Source organism: Mastigoproctus giganteus, chromosome 7 (assembly GCF_048544385.1).
Source record: "Mastigoproctus giganteus isolate SK-2022 chromosome 7, ASM4854438v1, whole genome shotgun sequence".
Lineage (NCBI taxonomy): Eukaryota > Metazoa > Arthropoda > Arachnida > Uropygi > Thelyphonidae > Mastigoproctus > Mastigoproctus giganteus.
This window is the reverse complement of record NC_143581.1, coordinates 129,207,750-129,223,490: the sequence shown is the minus strand read 5'-3', so window position 1 is coordinate 129,223,490 and position 15,741 is coordinate 129,207,750. Positions and strand designations below refer to the sequence as shown.

Genomic DNA, 15,741 nt, shown 5'->3' with positions numbered 1-15,741 from the left:
ATGAATTTTAAGTGCTGATCAAGGCATCAAAAGCAGATATTGCTGGGATATCAGAGAAATGGTGTCACACAGATATAAGCAGTGCAGAATTGGAATTTGGGAAGTATGTGTACAGAAATGGTAGGAAGGGAGGAGGGGTTATGCTGTTAGTTAAGAAGCACATAAAATCTAATGAAGCGCATCCAGTTGACATGGGTGGACAGTACAATGTTGAGTCAGTTTGGTGTGACATAAACACTAGGAAAGGGAAAATGAGAGTAGGAGTGTGTTATAGGCCTAATTACTCTGATGAGTACAATGAACAGTTGTGCAGAGAAATAGAGTGGGCCAGTAAATCAGAATGTCTTGTAATGGGGGATTTTAACTTTTTAGATACTGACTGTAACTTGTGGGTTGGTTCACTTGCATGCTAGCCAAACTTTTTTGGATTTATTGGAGGATTGTTTTCTACAGCAACATGTTCGAGGGGGGCAACCAGAGGGGATAATCCTCTTGATCTGATTATCAGCAGTGATGACGCATGCATTATAGAATTTGCAGATAAAGGAACCACTAGGTGACAGTGATCACAGTCTACTGATGGGGGATTTACTTAAAGATGTAACTATCATCAAGGATAAAGGGAAGGGTTTCTATTTTCTTAAAGGTGACTACAGTGGTCTCAGGCAGTTTTTGAATTCTATACAGTGGGATCAACTGATGATGTTAAGAACAGTGAATTCTAAATGGGGGAGGCCTTCAGAGGATTAATCTTGGAAGCTACTAGGCTTTTCATGCCAACTAAGAAATACTGTTCAAGATTTAGGCCTAAATGGATATCAGATAAACTAATGAGGCTCGTGGCAGAGAAGAAAAATGCGTGGGATACATATAAACTAGCAGATGACACAGAATCCTACAGCAGATATAAGCTAGTCTGTAATCAAGTCACAAAGAAGGTTAGGCAAGTGAAGGCTGATTATGAGAAATCCTTGGCAAAGGATGCAAAGAAAATCAACAAAGACTTCTTTACTTATGTAAACTCTAGAAGGAAGGGGATGAATCAGATTGGTCCACTTGATGGACCAATGGTTCATCTTGATGGTTCGAATCCCGCCTCTGGCTTGGATCAAAGTACTGCAAAAACCTTGGGAGGTGCACTATGGTCACAGAAGCCGATGCACCAACAACTACCAAAAAAAAAAATTTAAACCATTGATTTAAGTGGCCTCATGTCATTCAACCTCTTCATTCAACTGTTCATATAAGCATAGAAGTCTTTGTTACTGTTCTTTGCATTATTTGCTAGAGGATTCCCGTAGTCTTCTTTAGTTTGCCTAACCTTCTTTGTGACTTGATTATAGACTAATTTATATAACACCATCTTCTCTTTCACCTAATAATTTATATTCATCCCACACATTTTTCTTTGCCACAAGTCTCATCAGTTCATCTGACATCCATGTAGGTCTAAGTCATGAGCAGTATTTCTTAGTTGGTATGAAAATCCTAATAACTGATATGATTATTTCCCTGAAAGTTTCCCTTAGAATCTGCTGTTGGTAACATTATCAGTTGGTCCCACTGCACAGAATTTAAAAATTGTCTGAGACTATTATAGTCACTCTTATGAAAGCAGAAGCTTTTCCCTTTACTCTTGACAGGAATTATGTCTTTAATTAAATTCCACATTAGTACACTGTGATCACTATCACCCAGTGGGTTTTTTACCTGCTGATAACCAGATCAAGAGTAATGCTTTTTCTTGTTGCCTCTCTAACATGCTGCTGTAGAAAACAGTTATCCAATAAATCTACAAAAATCTTGCTAGTGTGCGAGTGACCAAACCACAAATTCCAGTCAACATCTGGAAAGTTAAAATCCTGACTATAAGACATTCTGATTTACTGGCGCACTGTTTCTCTGTATAGCTGTTCGGTATACTCGTCAGAGTCACAAGGCCTATAACACACTCCACTCTCATTTTTGTTTTCCCAGTGTTTATATCACATCAAACTGTCTTAACATTGCACTGCCTTTGATTTAATATACTTAACTAAGAGCATAACCCCCAACTCTCCTGTCCTGTCTATCCTTCCTGTGTATATTGTATTCCTCATATTCAAATTCAGCTATAGTTCCTAAGCAGGGCTTTAGTTGAGGGTATATGCCCTGGATTTTTTTAGATGAATAGCATATACCTTCTGGTTTAATATTATATGCTGTATATATATATAAATAAATATGCTGTACACACACACACACCACACACACACCACACACACACACACCACACACACACACACCACACACACACACACCACACACACACACACACACACCACACACACACACACACACACCACACACACACACACCACACACACACACCACACACACACACACCACACACACACACACACCACACACACACCACACACACCACACACACACCCACACCCACACACACACACACACACACACACACACACACACACACACACACACACACACACACACACACACACACACACACACACAGGTATGTACATGTGTGTATACACTGTATACCTTTTGTTTGGAATTAGTTAATAAGCCTGATATACATAGTATACTCTCTGCTTTTCGTAAAATTCATAGAGTATACCTTCTACTAATTTTACGACTACAGCACTGCTCCTAAGAGTAAAAACATGTGCATGTATAATTTCATATATACCAATTTGAACTAGGCATTTATAGCAGTTGACATATGCCAATGATAGGAGAATAGTAAATAAATTTGATAAATTTGTAGTACTTGTCCAGTCATCAAATGCAGATGCTGGGGTAATATCAGATATATATATTGTCACTCAGAAAAAAGTGATAAAGAATTTTGAATTTAAATACAGGGGAGTACAGTGTGTACAGAAGGGACAGACATGACAGGAGGGTGGAAGAGAAGTTATATTCCTATTTAAGAAACACATCAAATGTAAGTCAGTGAATCTAGTTGACAAGGGCAGTTCAATGTTGAGTCACTTTGGTGTGACTGGGGTAATGAAAATGAGAGTAGGAGTGTGTTATAGCCCTGATGACTGTGATGAGTATAACAAACAACTATATAGAGAAATTGAGTAAATCAGAATGTCTTATGAGGGTTGTTGTTGTTATGGGAGTTTAATGGCGCATAAGCTACTATGGCTATAATGTGCCTTCTTATGAGGTATTTTAACTTTAAATGAAATTTAACTTTCCACAAATTGATTGAAACCTTTTGAGTTGGTCACTCACACGCTACCAAGACGATTTATAGGATGACTGTTTTCTACAGCAGTATGTCAGAGAGCTAGAGTGTGTTTAATGTCAAATGGCACCAGGGTTTCCCCAATCTCAATATAGTATACATTGTGGGTGTGAAACAGAACACTGTCAATGCCAGAGGTTTAAAGGTGTATGGATTTTGTATATGTGTAGTGGCTTGTACCATTGTTACTCTGGTCATTTAGCCACTGGGCCTCTAATGGTCCCAATGTTGAAAGGTCACTGTTGAAAAAAAGTCGTGAATTACGGTTGAATTTGAAAGTGTCTGCAATTCTGACCAGACACGATAGGAGGGAGTATATGATGAGAGCCTTATCGATCAGTTCGGCCCTGGAAAGATTGTGCAAGGTTCAAGGGATAGAATTTTTTTCAGCCTGGACTGTACTTGTTAACAGGAGAGACTGCTTCTACAGGGATGGGATACACTTAAATAGAAAGGGTGCAAGAATATTTGCTGATGCTATTGAGGCAGTGTTAGGTGGGTCGAAAAACTGCTAGCTTGGGGAGAGACAAAGACTAATAGATTAACAGTAGCCACTGGCAGAGGTGAAAGAGATTCTTGCACTGCTTCTATTGGAATGAACAGAAGCCTGAAAAACAAGATGCAGGATATTTCAGAGATTGCTGGGAGTCATTGAGGTACAAGTAAACACATGGGTTGTGTTAGGGTAGCTAAGAATAGAAACAGGTGCATGTATACTTGCATGTACACCAATGCTAGGAGTTTACTAAATAAATTTGATGAATTTGAGGTATTTCTCAGAACGTCAAAGGCAGATATTGTTGGGATATCAGAGACGTGGTATCACACAGATATAAGGAATGTAGAACTGGAATTTGGGGAGTACGTCTACAGAAAGGATAGGCAGGATAGGAAGGAAGGAGGGGTTATACTATTAGTTAAGAAACACATAAAATCCAAGGAAGTGAAGCCAGTTGACATCGCTGGACAGTGCAGTGTCGAGTCAGTTTGGTATGACATAAGCATTGGGAGATCAAAATCGAGAGCAGGAGTGTGCTATAGGCCTAATGACTCTGATGAGTATAATAAGAAACTGTACAGGGAAATAGAGTGGGCCAGTAAATCAGAGAGTCTTATAATGGGGGATTTTAATTTCCCAGATATTGACTGGAATTTGGGGGCTGGTCACTCACACACTAGCAAGGCTTTTGTGGTTTTATTGGATGATTGTTTTCTATATCAGAATGTTCGGGAGGCAACTAGAGGGAGTAATACTCTTGATCTAATTAATCAAAAGTGATTCTTCATGCATTAAGAATCTGCAGATAAAGGAACCACTAGGTGGCAGTGATCACAGTGTGCTCAAGTGGGATTTACACAAAGAGGTAACTACCATCAGGGGTAAAGGGAAGGGTTTTTTCTTTCATAAAGTTGACTACGGTGGTCTGAGACAGTATTTAAATTCTATACGGTGGGTCGAACTGATGATGTTACCAACAGCAAATTCAAAATGGGAGGCATTCAAAGAATTAATCTTGGAAGGTACTAGGCTTTACATACCAACTAAGAAATATTGTTCAAAGTTTAGGTCCAAATGGATGTCAGATGAAATAATGAGACATGTGGCAGAGAAGAAAAATGCTTGGCATACATATAAATTAGCAGGTCACACGGAAGCGTATGATAGATATAAGCTGGTCTGTAACCAAGTCACAAAGGAGGTTAGGCAGGCAAAGGCAGATTACGAGAAATCTTTAGCAAAGGATGCAAAGCAAAACAGTAAAGAGTTCTTTACTTATGAAAAGAACAGTGGAACACTAGAACTCTAGAACAATGGTTCTCATCCTTTTTTGCCCCATGCACCCTTTTCAATATGTCTGAATGTCATCCTCCCCCTTCCAAGATTGTCTGACTCAAAAGGCTCCAAAATCTGTCCATAAAAAAACAAGAAAAAGTCAAATATAACTATAAATGGAATATTTCCACAGATAAAAAAAGTGAAGTATTTATCTTTATTTTTAATTTAATACAAAGGGTACTAGGAAAGTTTTGCAATACAGCTTTGTTTTTTTTTTTTTTTTGCAATACAGATTGCTGGAACAAACTTCCATCTGTCGTTGTAGAAGTTGATAGCCTAAATGGATTCAAGGCAAAACTAGACAAACATTTGGAGCAAGTAGATGGGTGAAATGAGAAGGGTGTGTGTGTGTGTGTGTGTGTGTGTGTTTTTTCTGGCAGATGTTATATAAGCTTGCTTTCTTGCATCATGTGCCCTTGCTAATGTTAATTTTTCAAGTTTTTTTTTATGTGATGCATGCCATATGCCACAATGTGTTTGTTGCTGGATTATGGGCTACAGCTTCAGACTTTTTATCTTGATGATGAAGAATAAATATTTTATTGATTAAAAAAATACAGTGGATTCCGGTTATTTGGGCCACCGGTTAATCGGGTCAGCAGTTTATTTGAGACAAATCTTAAAAAACAGAAACCAATTGAGAAAATAGCCAGGGTTTACTTTGCTTAATTGGGACAGCATGACATTTAATTGGGGCAGGAGACCGCAGCACTGGAGATTACCCTACGATTGTCTCCGACTGAACCACGTGGTTCAGTCAAAATTCTGGAGGTCACAACCATAAAACAATGAAAACAATTAGCAGTCACCTGTTTATTGGGCTTTTCTGTTAGTGAAATCTATCATAAACTTGATCTTACTGAATTTGCGATAATACCGACAGCTGGAATTCTGTGGGTTATTATGGTGAAATGTGTTTACACTTCCATGAAATCTTCAATCGTATAAAAAAATTAATTTTCAAATCTTCTCTTTATTCCTATTTTTAAAGCTTCGTAACTCGTTACTCCATTTTCACTTGCGCATACTGTATTGTGTTACTTGCAATTTGTGTGTGCCATGTTCTTTGTTATTGATTGCTTATCTTTTTACTGTTTTAAATTTTAATCCCCACCCACAAATGTCAGTAAACAGAACTCTCAACTAGTTCGTATGTACATATTACAGTACGTATTAATTATTCCGATTATCACATTTATTCTTCCGATTTTTACGTATCATTTAATTTTTTAATTAGTAAAGTAATAAAGACTAAATTTGTGCTTAATATATCTTTACTTTTATAGCCTGTGGATAATATTCCTCCTATTTTCACTAATTAGAATTGCTGTTTAATAGAATTAAAATTCAATTCATAAATGTGATCACAATGACCAACACTTACTGCACATCGCATAGCATATGTTCGTCATAATGTGATTTGATTGTACAGTGAACCAATTGTAAAGGATGGGGGGTACATTGTATTTTTAACTATTTACGTGAAACTTCGGATAATTGGGGCAGCCGCTTAATCGGGCCAAAATGCACTAGTCCTGATGTGTCCCAAATAACTGGAATGGACTGTACCACATATACTGATTACAGTTCAAAAATTATTTTTCAATATGCCCTACAGTTTGTTTCCTCTGCTTATCTTATTACATTTAGTGCTGGTACTCACTATGCTCCCAATGTTCCATTGGACTGCTATGGTGATTTAGCTGAACTTGGAACCAGCCTGACTGTAAGCTTTACTTAAATTTGAAATCATTCTTTCAGTGGTTCAAGTTTTAATAAAAGACAATAATAAAACCTCTCATCATAATAATTTACTTATTTATGTAATATGGTGCACTATGGCCATAGTTGTTGATGCACTTAATAAATCCCCAAACATACAAACAATTTATATAGTAATGCATTTAACTAACTGTTTTGTTATTATTATTTTTATTATTATCAGCCATATGGTGCAAGGAAGCCTGAGGCTTATGCTGCCCCAGCCAAAAAAAATTTCTGAGTTACCCTGAGAGAGAGAGAGAGAGAGAGAGTCAGAAGTAGAAAAGAGTCACCAAGAAAGAGAAGAATGGTGATATCCAGCTCAGGACCCTGGGTGTTCCAAGCCCATACTCACCAGATTTGAGCAACCCCTGGGGTTAATATGAATCTTATCAGTGTATAACACGTATTTATTTATACTGGTACTTCTGATTCCTCTTTAAATTATATGCAGGAATGTCCTCAAATATAGTTCCATTAGTGTCATATATGTTAAATGCATGTTTGCATTTTTTATCGTAGAACATACTCTGAGCTGTGCTAATTATGGGTGCTTTTTTTCAAAAATATTTCCTGGTGAAATAGTAAACTTGGCCTTTTTTTAAATTTAATGAACTAGACAGTCCTTGCCAATCTCTGGTAACCACCAAGCATAACTTTAATACAGTAGGAAGGATGAGATAGTAATGGTTTTGAAAAAATGTACCATTTTTGATTGCTACAGATGGTAGTGATCAAAATGATTCGAAGCTATATAGGCACTTCCGTAGCCAGGTGGGCAGGAGCAGCAGTGCGTAGCACACGCTTCTTGATTAGACCGGGGTTCGAGCCCGTGACCATGAAATATGGAGGATGCAGAAAGGTCAGGGAATGATCACTGCATATCCTCGGAGCAATATGGCCTTAGTTGCTAATGCTCCTAAAAACCAAATAATAACAACAACAACAACAACCAAGCTATATATCCCATTTTAGTGACCTATCTTGAAAAAAAAAAAAAAAGTGTTACATTGCTTGGTCTTAGTGACAGTGTTGGAAGGTGTCTATTCAATTAGTGTGTTAAGTAGGGCACTTTGGGAGGTGTGTGGGGGTGTTTTAAGATATTATTGGTCCATTGCAATAATATATGTTTTCATTTAAATATTAAAAGGTATTTATTTTCCTAGTTATTATTAATTCATATAAATGTGATTAAAATATGGATATTTAAGTAGACTAGTTTCACAGATGTGGTTAAAAAGAATTATTTATATTTAAAAAGTTAAGTACATAAAGTTTAAGAAATTTTTTATTTAATAATAATATAACTATGTATATAAAGTGCTTAGCATCAAAACATCATAATAATATAATTGTAAAAATTTATCTGTACAGTAAAATTATCCGTGGTCAGCTGCTGTCCAGTGGAAATCATCCCACTGGCCACTTCCAGCCCATGAATTACTAATTTTGAATAGCACTCCTATACAGAATACATTATTGGGCCCCTTCTTCTGATAATATTAAAGAATGTTAACTTTTAACCAGTGAGAATGCACGTACCCACAACCCATGTACGGAAACATTAGACTATTTATTTTCTGTGGGATGAGTAAGTTACCCCATCAGTAGTTGCTGGAAAATTTGAAAAATCAGCAAAAGATAAAATTCAAAATTGTTCATTGTTTTGATGCCACCTATATTTTCAATCTTTTTGGAACAAAACTTTGAAAAAATCATGTTCTGTAATAAAAACATTATATTTTTAATTAATTTTAAAACTCCCTTTAGACCTGTGAGCAAGCAAATGCAAATTTAAAAATCGTGGCATTCAACCAATCCCTTGATTCAAGAAGAGCACATCAATAACAAGAGCACTCGCTGCATGAAACATGAAGTGCATGTAAACAGTTTTATTTTAGATAATGCATGAATGTTACAAAGCCAGAGAGCATTATTGACTACAGGAAAGCATGTGGCAGTAATGTTAGCTTGCTGTCAGTAACTCTTTGTAACATATGCCAATCAACATGTGCATATAATTAAGTTTAACTTAATCATGAATTTTTTACTAATTGTGCAATAATTAACAGAGATTTCTGGAATTTTCTGCAGAGAATTCAAAGAAAACATTTTCACCAACAGGTATTAGAAGTTTCAGCTGTATGGATGGAGTAGATGGAGCACAAATTTCTAAATATTGTTGGGGTCAATTCTAACCTGCCTGACTAGCACAGGAGATAATAGCAAGTTGAAAATGAGAGTAGTAGTCATTGGAAGGGCAATAAATGCTTCTTTGGCAGTTCACTATCATCATCTGTATTCGTATAACTTAACCCGTTTCATTTTAAATTTCTGTCTGATTCGGATTATTATTTATAAATGATAAAAGTATTTTCTTATCTGTCAAAAAATTGTTAATCTGATTCATTATGAAAATAATCAGCAGCTAATGTGCAGTTCTTACTTTGTCTCTGCTTTTATGCATTATTGTCAAAATCTCCAAAGAATTTATGAGAGAGAGAGAGAGAGAGAGAGAGAGAGAGAGAATATAAATATTGTAGAATCTGAGTTATCTGAAACAGTTGGGATTGAGTGTATTTTTGGATAATTTACACATTATCTATGTTTATGTGATTATGCAAATTTAAAATATTTGTCAATGTTTGGCTGCTTGGAAAGATGGTTTTTTTTTTTCCCCTTCTGCATGGTGTAAATTTTTACTTCTGCAGAGTGCTGTGTTTTTTAATTATTTTTTATTTTTCTGATGTTGCAAGAGTCTCTATATTTTTGTCAAACACCAATTTGTTCTTTTACATTAGTAGAGGTATATGATGAAAAAAAAGCAAGCTTATTTAGCATCAGCCAAAAAGAAAAAAAAAAAATTTCCCATTTCACCAATACATTCACTCAAAAAATTTGTCCATTTCTTTCTTTTTCTTCCATTTCCACAACAACAGATGGAAGTTGGTTTGAGCAATCAACCACCCACGGGCTAAAGGCAAATTTTCGAACATCTATTCTACAATTGTCTTTCCTCAATTTGAATTTATGCTCCCTCAGGTTTATAATCTGAGCAAGAGGAAAAATCACATCAGTATTGAGTCTGCTCAACCCATTCAAGGCCTTATACACCTCATTCAGATCACCTTGTAGGTGACCAGTTTACAGACACTGTAATTTGCATACCTTAAGCCTTTCTTCATAAGAACACCCTTTTGTTCCCTTCACCAGGCTTGTTGCCCTTCTCTGTACTCGTTCGAGCAACTCTACATCCTACCTAAAATGAGGCTCCAGACCTGTATGCCATACTCAAGGTGTGGCCTGACCATTGCCTTATACAAGTTGTTCTTTAGCATTAGGACCTCCACATATTTTTTTACTCTTTGCCTTATACAAGTGAATAATCACCTCTTTATCCCCGCTAGCAAAATTCCTCTATATCATTGACAACACCCCATGACCTGCTCTAGCAACCTGTCTGCACTGCTCAGAAAACTTCATATTTGACTGCACAATTACCCCCAGGTCTGTTTCATTCTCTACCACCCTGAGTGTAGTACCACACAGTTGGTACATTTCTCTGGGATTACTTTTACCCATACGCAGTACTTTACATTTGTCAATGTTAAACTTCAGTTGCCACTTCTCAGCCCATCTGCCCAACTTTTCTATATAGTGTTGCAGTAGCACACTGCCATTACTATCATTAACAACCCTGCTAACCTTTGTATCATCTGCAAACTTAGATGTTAAGCCTGATATACCTTCATCAATATCATTAATAAATAGAGAAAACAACAATGAGCCTAGTAACGAACCCTTGGGGGACTCCACTTCGTGGACATCAGTCCACAAAGAGCAGTGTCCATTGATTACTACTCTGTCTTCTCCCACTCAAACACCCTTTTATCCATTGTAGCAACTTGCCCTTAATACCATACTGCTCCAAGTTGTACAGTAGTCTCCCATGTGCAACAGTGTTAAAAGCTTTCCTGAAATCCAAGTATATGATATTAAAATTATTTTTTGCATCCAGTTCCTTTGTAAAACCACATTATATTATCCATTCAAATCTGTCAGACAAGACTTCCCTTAACAAACCCATGCTGTGTCTGAATAATTATTGCAGTCTTGTCTAGATGATCCTGCAATGCATCCATTGACTCCATTATTTTTCCCAGAACAGAATTTATACTAACTGGTCTGTAATTACTTGTGTGACCCTTAAATCCCCCTTTGTGAATTGGCAATACATTTGCACATTTCCAGTCCATGGGGACTTCTAGAATTCATATAACTAAAGAAGTTCTTGCTGTTTTTCTTAGCATCCATTGCCAATGATTTCTAGTAATTTGCTTTCGCTTGCCTAACCTCTTTTGTGATTTGATTACAGACTAACTTATATCTACCACAGACTTCTATGTTGCCTGATAATTTATATGCATCCCATGCATTTTTCTTCTCTTCCACGAGTCTCATTAGTTCACCTGACATCCATTTAGGCCTAAACCTTGAACAATATTTCTTAATCAGTATGAAAAGCCTAGTAGTTCCACAATTACTTCCTCGAATGCTTCCAATTTAGAATTTGCTGTTTGGAACATTATCATTTGGTCCCACTGTACAGAATTTAAAAACTGGCAGAGACCACTGTAGTCAACTATACGAAATCAAAAACCTTTATTCTAATTTTGAGCTCAAATTCATTTATGTACAATACTCCTCGCATTACTATATATGCAAATTTAATTTTGTGTCTTTGGGCATTTTACAACCTTGACATATTCCTTATAGTTGCTTGAACACATTTTTCCCATTTGCGTGACTCCTGCTGGTTTTCACACCTATTTTAATGTTTCTTTCTGTGTATATTAGGAAATTACAGGTTGGCTACAAGTACTCACAGGAGAGAGTGCAGAAGTGATTTTGGCCCATGTCACCGACCTGTATCTTCTAATGACTCTCCTAACTCTTTCTTTCTGGATTAGCAGTTCCCTGAACCCTTACGGCATCCTCAATCAATGACACTAGCAAAAACCCTTGCACCTCTGTTCAAATGAATTCCATCTTCACAAAACAAATTTGTCTTGTGCACCTCCTCTGTTCAAATTTATTCCATTTTCACAAAACAAATTTTTCCTCTTTTATATCAATAGGATTTCCATTGAGTGGAAACCTGCCAAAGTTTTGCTGATGATATCACACTACATTCCACCTTCCAGTCTGGAAGGGGGAATATAGAGCAAAGTTTGAGAAACCTTGCCCTTCATTTTTGCAATGTTTTGAAAACTTTCCCCTGCATAAACAGTCAACTTCTCGAATATCCACCACCAATTCCTTCAATGTCGATCTCTAGGTAATTCTCCAGTGAGTCAAAGAAAAGTTAATTAACATCAATCCTACTAAAATGCAGTCCTGTCAAAAGTTTACTGCTCCTTTTTCCATCTTTTATGATACCCAGATTTCTATACAAGATCACATATTTCACTTAGGAATTACCCTGATGTCTAATGTCTTGGCATATGCACATCACGAATATTGCTTCTTATGCATCAGAAAACTGGGTTTTCATTTTCACTCTTGCTGTTGTTTTGTTTTTTTGTAAACAGCTACTTGGTACAAATTTCAAATCTGATGCTATGGAATTGTGTTCCTACATCTTGGGTGGGCCCCAAAATCTCTCTCAAGCTTCTAGATTCCATTCAGAAAAGGCAGTATCATATCTCTCTCTCTCTCTCTCTCTCTCTCTCTCTCTCTCTCTCTCTCTCTCTCTCTCTCTCTCTCTCTCTCTCTCTCTCTCTCTCTCTCTCTTTCTCTCTCTGTCCTCTCTCTCTCTCTCTCTCAAGCATTCAATTTCTGCAGTAAGACTTTTCTACAGATGCTGCACTCACTATTCTGAATTGGCATCTGTAATTTCCTCACTCTCTTCAAAAACATTTCAATCAAGTGCTGCAACCACTCTGCATCCATTCAATGTACAACTACAAAGTAACAGAACTAATTCTTCCTCTTTCTCATTTATCCCTTGTACTTCTGTTTTTTGGAGAAAGAACAGATTTGGCTTATATACCCCACTGAAAAGAATCACACACTCCTCAACAAGCAGGCTGTGTCAAGACTTAAAAAAAATTCTTGGTACAAACAAGAGAATGCCACTACTACCCCAAACATGAAAAGGTCCCAGTGTTTGTTTTGTTGTTTTCTCCTAAACTTGAAAAAGTCTGTGTTCATTTGCTGCTAATGAGACACAAACACAGGCTCTCTTCCTATCTTCTATGTTAACATGGCCCTCTGAACAAGCAGCCTAGAAATAAAAATTAATCAGGTTTAGGTTAGCGCATATAAGTGAAAGTAAGAACAGTGCAAAACGAGTATTATTTTACAATATATAAATTTAGTGTCAGGAGATGGCACACTTTTAATGAGACAAAAGCGAACTTTGAAGCAGCTGTTTTATTCTTGAAATGCTAATAAAAAGAGAATATTTCTTATTTAAATGAACATTACCTTCTGTAATTTTGTACTGAATTTTTTTTTTTTTTCCTTTTAAATATTAATACAGTCCATCATCCTTCCTGTCTATAATGCTGAAGAATGGCTTGATGAATGTTTGGAATCTGTAGTACTGCAACAATTTGATGGAACACTTGAGCTATCTGTGTATAATGATTCAAGTACAGTAAGTATAATTAGGTTGCTAAACTATGATTATTTCTAAATTACTCAATTCACTGAAGTAGCACAGAATGTAATGGGAAACAGTAAATAGGTTGAAATAGGAAGTAACAACAAAGATCATTAATTAATAGATCAAAATATATTATCAACAGCAAATTATTTGTAAAAATTAAAATCAAAAACCTGTTATATACAAGTTGACCCAAGTAACCAACACATCATTATATTAATAAATTTAAGAAGAGTATATTAATGCAATATGTCTATGTAAAGACCATACCTTAGACCATCTTAGAGGCAGATATAACGTAGCAAAGGGAATCACTGCTGAAGTACATGTTTGAGTTTACAGTAGTTTGATTCTGCTTGACCACTAATTGAGATTAAGGGTAATATTTTTGTGAAATGACCAGTTGTAAACTCCTCTGACCTATGTGGCATAACAGTGATGCTGTAGCATAAAGAGGATATTTTATTTCAAATTTATTCCCGAGGATGCATTAAGTTAATTTCCTAACAGGAAGAAATATTGTTACTCTTAAGATTATACAATTTGTACATATAATATCAAGATTTATAGAGGTGCTGTGTGGATGTGGAGAGCGAGGGCGGGAAGTAAGGTGGGTTAGTGAACACACCCAGTACATTTCTCTGAAGGCAGAAAGAGTTAGTTTTATATACAATCATTAGGAATTGGCGAAACTTGGATAGTTGGAAAGTTAGATAGTGAAAGAATGTTGACTGGTTGTGGCATGAGTTCGGACTTGTTTGGAAGAGGGAGTGTCCATAGATGTATCTATAGAAGGAGCATGCAGCAGAAACAGAACATCTGTGAGACAAAGTGGAAAAACTTTGTTAGAGATGAGTCATTAATTAACCTAATTGCCCTCCTTTGAATGAAATCTAGAAGCCTGAGAGGGGGTTTTGGGGGCAGTACCCCAGATGTGGGAACAATATTCCATGGCGGGACGGATTTGCAATTTGTACATAGTGAACAGCTGTTTGGAAGAAAAGTAACACCGAGAGAAAAAGAGAAAACCCAGTTTTTTAGATGAAAAGGAAGCAATATTTGTGATGTGCTTATGCCAAGAGAGATTAGAAGTCAGGATAATCCCTAATAGAGATATATGATCTTGCCTAGACATCAGAGTGTCATCGAAGATAAACATAGGAATTTCATTGCCAGAATCCTTTTTTGCAAGCTATAAGACAGGACTGAGTTTTAGAAGGATTGAAGTCAACTAAGTTATCTTTGTCCCACTGGAGAATTACCTGGCGATCAGCATTTAAGGAATTGGTTGTGAAAGTCTGTTGTGTGGTCAAGTTATTTCTTCAAATGTTGTTCACTTATTATCAGTTGATGAAATGAATTCGATTATGATAACTAAAGCACATTTTCAGTTGTTAGGAATAGTGAATAAAATCTCTCTCTCTCTCTCTCTCTCTCTCTCTCTCTCTCTCTCTTTCTCTGCTTCTCACCTACACTGTATTTTTATAATGTACTTATGGACAGTGTTAAGGCCTCCACAGCCAAGTGTTCAGGAGTGGGAGTGCAGCGACTTAGGAAGGAGACCCAAACCAAATGAAAGGCTTTCCAAAGAGCAAGAAGAACCTGGCCGGCTGTGGAAGTAGAAGCCATGAGGCAAAATTACAGGACCTCAAGAAACAAGTACACTGCCCAGATACAAAGAGCAAAACAGGAATGCTGGGAGCACTTCATTCAGACCACCAGAAACGGCGACCCTGGGGACTTGTGCAGAAAGATACTACGAACAAACTTCCCAGGGGTGAGGTAGTTGCTGCAACCTGACTCCTGAGTGGAGACATGACAACTACATGGGCGTGCTCAATAACAAACATCCTAAACACAGTCTTCCGCCATGCAGTCCCACTGACAACACAGGAGCAGAAGCATCAGTGCCAACAAAACGATGGCTGTCAGACCCAGGAAGCAGAACCATACTTCACTGAAGAGGAGTTCACTGCAGCTGCCTCACTGATAAAATCAAACATATGCCCAGGACTGGACCTGCTTGAACCAGAAATGATTAAAAAAGTGGTTGAAATCGCACCTGACCTGCTCCTCAATCTCTATAACAACTGCCTTCAAACAGGAACCTTCCCAACAGATTGTAAGAAGGCTAACCTAAAATTAATCTTAAAGAACTCTTCCAGACCTTCTAGCCTCATACAGGCCTATCGCCCTTCTCACTGT

At 37.0% G+C, this 15,741-nt stretch overlaps 1 protein-coding gene across 1 annotated transcript in view; it reads left to right on the top strand.

The window, feature by feature from the left end:
• The window catches only part of LOC150083193 (queuosine-tRNA galactosyltransferase-like), a 374,131-nt gene that overhangs the window by 40,284 nt on the left and 318,106 nt on the right, over positions 1-15,741 (top strand). Inside the window, exon 3 of the mRNA XM_090377897.1 lies at positions 13,411-13,527. Within this exon, the coding sequence (XP_090234023.1) occupies positions 13,411-13,527 (117 nt within the window). The remainder of the gene's footprint in view (positions 1-13,410; positions 13,528-15,741) is intronic.